The sequence below is a fragment of the Triticum aestivum genome, chromosome 1B (assembly GCF_018294505.1).
Source record: "Triticum aestivum cultivar Chinese Spring chromosome 1B, IWGSC CS RefSeq v2.1, whole genome shotgun sequence".
NCBI lineage: Eukaryota > Viridiplantae > Streptophyta > Magnoliopsida > Poales > Poaceae > Triticum > Triticum aestivum.
The window spans coordinates 417496168-417505452 of NC_057795.1; the positions used below are offsets into that span (position 1 = coordinate 417496168).

At 40.2% G+C, this 9285-nt stretch overlaps 1 protein-coding gene across 1 annotated transcript in view; it reads right to left on the bottom strand.

The window, feature by feature from the left end:
- Nucleotides 1–5198: 5198 nt before the first annotated feature.
- Nucleotides 5199–9285, bottom strand: part of LOC123128199 (putative casein kinase II subunit beta-4) — a 6472-nt gene continuing 2385 nt past the window's right edge. The window contains exons 2-5 of the mRNA XM_044548137.1: nucleotides 7278–7496; nucleotides 6383–6492; nucleotides 6134–6299; nucleotides 5199–5538 (exon numbers count right to left, since the gene is read on the bottom strand). Of these exons, the coding sequence (XP_044404072.1) occupies nucleotides 5405–5538; nucleotides 6134–6299; nucleotides 6383–6492; nucleotides 7278–7496 (629 nt within the window). The 3' untranslated portion in view covers nucleotides 5199–5404. The remainder of the gene's footprint in view (nucleotides 5539–6133; nucleotides 6300–6382; nucleotides 6493–7277; nucleotides 7497–9285) is intronic.

Here is a 9285-nt window from a genome sequence, read left to right on the forward strand (position 1 = left end):
GGCCCCGCGGCCGCGTCCGGCGCGGCGGCGGCGGCGACGGGGAGGTGGTGGTGGTGCATCTAGTTGGGGCCGGGATTGGGATCGGATTTGGGATTGGAATTGGGGGAGGAGGGCGGGGAGGTGGTGGTGGCCGGAGGAGGAGGTGTCGACATGGGCGGGGCGGGGAGGAGGGGAGGGAGGGGGGGCTGCCGCCTTCTCTACGCTTTTCTCCTCGCTTTTCAGCACCAGTTTTTTCGGGTCTTTTCTCTCTTGCTCCCTGTCTTCTCGCTGGTTTTCTTCTCCACCTTCCTTCCTTCCTTCCTTCTTCCCCGTGCAACGGGTGATTAGTGTAATTAATGCAAACAACTTCAGTGTGATAATTAAGGCATCTACGTATGGTTCATGAAAACTTTTAACCGTAAGGGCCTCTTTGATTCAAAGGAATCCTAGACGGATTCTGGAGGATTCTAATTCTTATATTTTTTCATAGGATTACAATTCATAAATAAAAAAAATACCTTGGGATTCATATATAGCGAGTACGTAGTACCTACCATATGGTAATTTTCATCCACTCTAACCTTATGTGAATAATTCTACGTTTTCCTGCGCACAATCAAACGGCCATATTAATCATGTAGTATCGAAGACGACATGCAACTTCATTCTCATGTTTTTTCTCTATTCATGTGTTGTACAAATTATGCGAATCATAGATGCCCTAACATTCCATTGAATCAAATACTCCCTCCTTTTCGGTTTATAAGGCTCAATTCAAAAATCTCACCAACCAAAGTAGATGATGAGTGGTGGAATACCTTTTAGAGTTTGCAAAAGCACCCAAATTAATGCTCTTGTTTTCCTCAAAAAAGTATGTTTATCAATGCATCAATTGCAATGCATACATGCATAAATTACATGCATTGATCAATGCATTGGTCAATTTTCTCTTAATACTTGCATGCAGAGATTTAATGCATCTTGGAATCTGAACATGTGATGGGAAACAACCAAATTGAGCCTTATAAAATGAAAAAACTAAAATTTTGAGATAAACTCCATAAACCGGAAAGGAGGGAGTAGATCCTAGCCGAAAATGAACAGTTTGGTTATTTTATTTTTGCGGAGATGGTCCCCTCGATTCAGTTCGACGGAATGTCAAATTGTACGGACGCTTTCCTTATTTGTTTTTCTACTTTTGTGTTTTTTTATGGGCTTTGCAATATGGGGAAATATTCTTCGTACAATATTTGAAAGAAAAAGTCTATCTACAGGAACATCGTGAAAGATTCCTATATTTGTCTCTGAGAAATTAAATATAAATTTAGGCATGTCTTTCAACATGGGATGAAATTGTATTATTGTGTTTAAAGTTTTGCGGGTCAAAGGGGCCCTTAGACCTCGTCTACAATGTACTTTTTTCTTCTAAAATTTACCTGCTTTAAATAGTTTGCTAAAGTTTTTTTTTTGCAGGAAGAAAAACTATTCTTAGAGTGAGACTTTTTTTGTTGCGAGGCCTTTAAGTGGTTAAACAACATTCAGTGTGAATACTCGAAGAATATTGTTCGCTAGGGGTTATGCGAATTTGACCAATGTGATGAAATGACTCAGTTTTGAGTTTTCTCTACTCTTGCCGGCGTGTTTCGTCTCTTGAAAGTATGTAAGATTCAGTTGTCCACTCGTTCTTCGTCCAACATGACATATGTCCACTCTATCTATGTTCTGGAAGGAAAATCCGCCTCAACCGCCCCACATCGAATGTTTGTAAGCCAATAAATGATTATCAAACAAGTGTTTACTGTCAAATAAAATTATGTTGATCTAACAACTATATTTACACACTTAATTCACGGGCTAACTTAACAAAATTAATATGCACACTTAATTCACGGGCTAACTTAACAAAATTAATATGCACACTTAATTCACGGGCTAACCTAACAAAATATGCATTCCCTCGTTGCCACGCATAAGTAATTATCTAGTGTAAATACTCTCTCCGTCCGGAAATACTTGGCGAAGAAATGGATGCATACTTGTTAAACTACCCACAGTGGGAGTAACATAGGTAGTAACATAGATAAAGTAGATGATGTGGCAAGCAATGAATGAAGAAAGAGATGAAAGTAGTACTACCTCCGTCCAGGTGAATAAGTCATTCGCGTAGTTCTAGGTCATCGATTTAAGGCATTAAATATGTGGTATATGTCATGAAAAATATATCACAAGATTTCTACACGGATATAGTTTCTAAATATATATTTTTTATCACGTATAATACATATTTAGATAGTTAAATTGTCGACCTAGAACTACGTGAATGACTTATTCACCGAGACGGAGGTAGTAACATAACTAGTTATAGTAGTATGAGTAACATCACACATATCAAGGCAAGATGTGTCTATAGCCTAATAAATGAAGTGTTGCATGTTACCACACATATGTTACTCCCCACTATAGAGATAGTAAAATAGACTAGTACTCCCTCCTTTCCGGTATATAGGGTTCAATTCAAAAATCTCATCAACCAAGGTAGATGGTGAGTGGTGGAATATTTTTTGTAGTTTGCAAAAACACCAAATTAATGCTCTTGTTTTCCTCAAAAAATTGTGTTTATCAATGCATTAATTGTAATGCAAGCATGCATAAAGTACATGCATTGGTCAATCTTCTCTTAATATTTGCATGCAATGATTTAATGCATCTTGAAATCTGAACATATGATGAGGAACAACCAAATTGAGCCTTATAAAATGGAAAAACTAAAATTTTAAGATAAGCCCTATAAACCGGAAAGGAGGAGTAATATGGGTATTGTTACTATTCTATATTACTACCCATTGTGGCTAGTCTTAGGCAGCCATGGTCTTGTCAGAACTCCGTTTAGCGCTTTTTGCTGATGTATGCAGCGTTTGTCCCTTGTTTACAACCCAATCAAATTGCAATTATTGAGAATACTAAATGAAGCTGAACAGTACTAGTGCATCGGAAGTAACGTACTTTAAAAACATGAAGACAATGCACACGTCGTATGTGTGAAGTTTCTTATGCACGAACGTCATAGCAGACAAAATGCTAAATATAATACCACTAGAATTGCGAAGTTTTATTCGAATTGTGTCAATTAATTTGGATCGAAGGGAGTAGTACACTTTTCTCACCAACCAAAAGAAACCAAGAAAATCCCCTAAAAAAACCAAGAAACAGTTCAGACACAGGTTAAAAAAAAACTTCAGGCACACGGGCTACCAGATCACAGCGACTTAGCGTGGGATGCATGCATTTAGCTAGCAAACTCACGCTTTTACTCGTGGTGTACTCCTACTTGTTAGGTTTTGCAGGTCTGTTTGCCTGCACATGGAACCCAAGGATGAAAAGTGGCAGGCGGATAGAGCCAGCACGTTGGAGGTCTCCCATTTCCGTGTGCCTTCCCCTTGCCTGGATCTGGCTTTGTCATGTGTCTATGCAAGGAAAACAATGGAAATAGATGGGGTTGTCATCACCGGCCCACAATTAGAATATTTCCCTGCAAAAAAAGCGAGCCCTCGGTCATTTTGGTCTTTACTTCCTCCGTTTCATAGTGTAGTGTGTATTAAAAAGAAATAAGTCAAAATTAGCAAATTTTGACTAGATTTATAGAGAGAATTACCTGTATCTATAATATAAAAAATACATACAGCATGAAAATAAATCTCATGATATATCTCTTTTTTTTTAAATGAGGCAAAAAAACTTGCCATTTTCGTTATGCAGCCAGTATTCTATTTGTAGATTCTTTTCTTCATAAGCTTGATCAGAGTTTGCATTGTTTAACTTTTCAAAAAAAAAGGCGCTACGTTACGAAATAGAGGAAGTACTTCCTAGTATCGCCCTACATCCGCGTGTGGGTCCTCGTGGTGTGCTCTAGTGCGTACATGGTTGAGCCAGAGTGGGTGAAGTTAGGAGCCCACGACAAGATAGTATCTAAGTTTAGCGGCGCAGCACACGTGGCCACGGCGCTTCAGGTCACAGTGAGCGGCCTGCGACGAGTGAAGTTACGAGCGCCACTTCTACCTAAGTTTAGGGCCGGGGCACACATGGTTTTGGTGGCTCAAGTTACGAGCTCACGACAAAACCGCTGCTAAGTTTAGCGGCGACAGTGCCACACACTTGCGGTGGCCCGGGCAAGCTATTGAGTGCGAAGATGAATGCTGTTTCTAAGTTTAGCAGCGCACAGTACCACGGGGATGTGGTGGTCCAAGTGAAGTGCTGCGACGAGCTCACGACGAGGTCGTCCTTGCTAAGTTTAGTGGTGCAGTGATTGGAGCTGCGAGCTCAAGAGGAGATCGTTTCTAAGTATAGTTGTATGGTCTATGCACTGGCGGAGCTGTATTATAGCATCACTCATGAGTTGAGTTGAGGGCAGCAGAGTCGTGTCTTGGGAATATTCCATCAACTCACATGTTCAGCCTGAATCATCGAACAACGTAAAGGGAATGATAATTTGTTGAGAATTGAGGCGTCATCTGGTCAAAAGAGGACGTGTTCGTCGTGGTGCGGTGATGTTGAACATCGCCATGCTTATCCACACCCATGGCATGATGGATAGTATCCTACGTGTGCCACAGGATTATTTAATGTAAGGTGTCCAAGTATCATGAATCAGAATAGGCAATTGGTCCTGGGTTTTAGTATGACAGTGATACCCTGTGTTTGCTTCAACTAATCATGGAGAAAATGGGCCAACATGTTGGCTCATCACCATCTTGATCCAACATCAGGCACGTCTCTTCCCTATTTTTTATATATTATAATAACACGTAAAATCCCCTACAGTACCATTTTTTTTCTTTCTATTTGCAGGAGAAAGAACTACTCCCTCCGGTACATACGGGTCCCTGATACGTATGGGAGGGAGTACATTGTATTTCTGCACATTCAAAAAACCTACCGAGGAAATTACTTTACAATTTGTGTATACTTTCTCAACGTTAAGCTCCAGCAATATACTAACATGAAAACTCTGAACTTGCATATACCATATACCAAAACCTTGGGAGGCAATGTCGAACACAAATACGCGATGAAGATTGAAGTGCCTTACTAGACGACAAGGTACTTTAGACCAAAGGAGGAGAACAAACAACTCCAGAAAATAATCGCACAATAACATAGGAAACTAACTTGCTAGGGTGTGATCTAGATGTATCCGATTCAGACACAGAAAAACACCCTGCTAACATGCAAATGTGCATAGATTGATCAAGTGAGGAAACCTAGATTACACAACAGTCATACAACAAAACAGATACAGTTGCTCAGCAGTTTACAGCAAGATTCGAGCTCGCGAGTACTCGAATCAAGAGGCCACAACATTTTCAGGCCAAGGTGTTCCATCTCTAACACTAGGTAAAAACAAATAGCGCTCACTGGTAAAAGTTCGTCATGATTGCTTGTGAAGTTTGAAGCCAAAAACTCTTGGAACATATTGCTGTGATGGCTTCTGTGGCTTCAGGTGTGGGTATGTCATCAAGAAGAGATGAGGGAATGTCGTACCAAAGTATGCTCCATCAATGTCTTGGCTGAGTCAAGGATGTAACAGCGGTACAATATTTTGTTCTAGTATAACTGTAACCACCAAACACATGTATAAATATGTAACACAAACTACAAAAAGGTCCAAAATGCAGGATGAAGTAGAGTTGAATCATGTTTATGCAGACCACAAATTACTACCTAAACCTTTTTCTATACGATTATACCACAGTACTGTTGTGATGGAGAAACCATAGTGGCATTTCACTATTAGGGCTATATATTTCAGTAGTTTCAGACTTTACATGTGGAAATGACAATTTGATAAGAAACCACATGGGATGGGACACACAAGAATCTTACCACAGGTGGACGGAAACATCTTAGCTAAAATTCCCACGAAACAGCATCAAAAGTTACATAAGAAATCATAATTTGTGAAGACCTTGTTTCATGGGCCACACAAGTTAATACTCTTACGATGGATGAATATATTAGTATATTACTCCCTCCGATCAGAATTAATTGACGCAGTCTCTATACAACGTCCATTTTACATTGTACAGAGGCTGCGTCAATTAATTCGGATCGGAGGGAGTACTAATAATTTGAGCAGAGTGAAAAATCCAAAGGATACTGCCTTGGTACTTGGACCTTGGATAGTGTAAATCTTCACATTTTGGACAAAACACCTTCACTGTGCTTGACCTAGGAATGTCTGATTGCCCTGCTGGAAGACAGGGTTGACCACAGCAGTATACTCGAGGGCATCTGCCAAAATCATAGTTCTTGAACTTCTCTAACTGCAACAAATGAAAATGTAGTAATTCAGTACTCTGGTACGAAAGAATTGTATCTTGATGCATAGGATTAAAACATGCATTACCATTGCAGCTAGACCCTTGCTGGTTAAGATGTAACGTGCATGAATTAAACCATACAGCATCTCTGCAGATGACTCAATTAATTCATTTTGCTCCTCAGTGAATACATCACCTGTACAAAAATGGCCCCACTTAGATGAATTCAATAGCAAACCTGAACAGTACCTTCTGTGGGTACTAGAGTGCAGGATGAATATACACAGGTTGCTGGAATATACACAAGTTACTGGAATTTTGCTTCTTTATGAAATGATATTGGTGAACATAAACAAAGATGTTATTAAAAGAAATAAGTAGGTGATCTGAAAATACAAATAATGGATGATAAGATTAGCAAGGAAAAAAGTCCACTTTTTAACCCTAAACTTGGAGAAAGTTCAGTTTTCAAGCTGAACTCTAAAACCGTTTGAATTGCTACCGCAAATTACTGAAATAGCCCACTTTTCACCCTTGGACGGTTTCAGAATTCTTTTTGGTAACATGGATGCCGCGTGTCATCCACACCATTGGCATGTCACCACCATGAACAAGCACTAAAGCCACGAGCAATTCTAAAACAAACTATACCATCCGGATTAAAAACTTTCACGAAAAGATAATACCAGAATTGTACAAACAGATAAAAGAATGGAATTTGATGGCATGCAGCGACGTGGCATTGAGGCTGCATCTGTGTGGCTTCCACATCAGTCAAAACCACCGCCTGTGAAACCGCTTGAGCTTTAAGTGGACAGTTTCAATAGTTCAAGGTTGTATTTCAAGCACTTTTAGAGTTCAAGGTTGAAAAGTGGGGGGAAAATCCGAACAGAAATAACATGTCAATTGTATTACACTGTTACTGGTGTATTTAGTATTTACAGTAAAAAAAAGTAGCTTCTTAAGAAGAAACAATCTCACCATTAGAAGACTCAATGTCTAGGATGAGATCAAGTGCATAATCATAATATGGCACCTGACTGCTTAGGCCACAGAGATTGAAATCATCCTGTATATAATCATCATCAATCTCACAGAAGAATTCGTTGCCTCGCAAGCTACAGAACCATGAAATCCAAGATGTGTCCTCTCCTTCAGAACCACTAACATCAGAATCTTCACTGTCAGTTTCGAATTCCTCTGCAGTGCCAAAATAAGAAGGTTAGATGAGTTAGATAGTAAAAAATGATTTTATTTATCTTTTCCTACTTATAAAGATTGAAGTTGGTGGTGAGTTCACACGTGGAACCAACAACCTTCATCAATAAACGAATGCACCCCTATCCACATGTATGGACTAACAACCTTCAAGAGACAAAAATAAACAAATGTACTTTTACTAACATGTGAGACCTAACAACACATATACTCCCTCTGTAACTAAATGTAAGACATTTTTTGACACTGTCATAGTGTCAAAAAACGTCTTATATTAAGTTAGAGAGGTAGTAGAAGACACAAATAACAAATGTAGAAATGTGACTCCAACTCAAACTTATGCTCTTATTTTCTGTTTCTCTTCCCAACCAAGTTCTTCCAGTGTATCACAGAACAAGAGAGTGAACAAACTGTGATTCCAAAGCGACGATAGACCTTCTCTTCCTACCCGATCCATGATCTTGTGCAGACAACTTACTAATGTCTATTCTCATATGTTTCAACATTCGAATGTTATTATGTCTTGCAAAGGACCTACTGTGACCACTTAAGATTTCTCCAATTCATGTTGCATGATCTTTCGTTGTATTTTCTCTCTTTTTAGCCATGAACCGCACGCAAAGGCCGCAGTACACCGATGTATTTTAACGACTTTCTAAGCCAGTGACCTAACTCCTCATATTGTATAGTTTCATAGCAACGCACGAGCATTGTGCTAGTAATCACAACTATTCCAGTAAAGCGACGTCCTGAAAAACACTACAAAAATCCATGTGGCTCACAAAAGTAAAAACGCATGATATTCTACAGATTAAAAAAAATACAAAGAACATCACTATAGTGATAAAGCAAAGAGAAATAATATTTCTTATTGAGTTACTCCACATAAATTTGAATTCATAGTGTTCGATATCCCTAAGGGTGTCTTGGGCAAGGCTAAGGTGTTCAATCGTCAAACAACACATGATTAAACAGAACTGACCAGTTCAAACAGAAAAGATAAGAGCAACTCTAGTAGAGTCATCATATTGCATATGGAGCACACTTCATAACGTTTTGGAGGCCGGCGAGCCTTTGCGCAAACATATAATCGCCATAAACATAGCCTCCAAAACATTCTCCATGTGGAATCGGTTTGTCATTGGCTAACAAGACCTCTTTCTTCCCCATCTCATCAAACAACAATGAAGAAGTTTCAAACTTGATTTCAACAAGGATTTTTACTCGGATTTCAACAAAGATATCTAAACGATTTCAACAAGGATTTCTACTACAATGTGAACTAGGATTTCTACTACAATTTCAACTAGTTCGGCCTCTTCCTTCGTTTGGAAGTGATCTCGATGCTTCGGCTGCTTAAACTTCCGCAGTCAGGCGGTTGACGAACGTTTGTGTGTCCTTGTGTAGCCCTCCATGAGCGCTTCCAGCCATGGCCGCCATCGTCATGCGGGCAAGGTAGCGGTGGGAAGCAGGGAGGCGCTCTGCGCTGATGGCTGATACAGCCTTATGGAGAGCGTCCACCTCGACTGACTCGGAGTAGTGCCACACCCTCTCCCATAACTTTCTCCCGGTGCGGTCCTATTCAGTCTCGCCGTGAAAGGTCCACGAGGCGGGCTCGGCCACCCTGACATGGCCGATGGGAGGTTAGTGTGGCGGCTACGGGGAAGATATGTGAGGAGTGGTGCCGGCGAAGGGCAGAGCATGGGGGAAGATTATGGAAGAGTGGCGCTCTTCCCGGTGAAAAAGCAAGTGCGCCATTGACAGGGCCGAC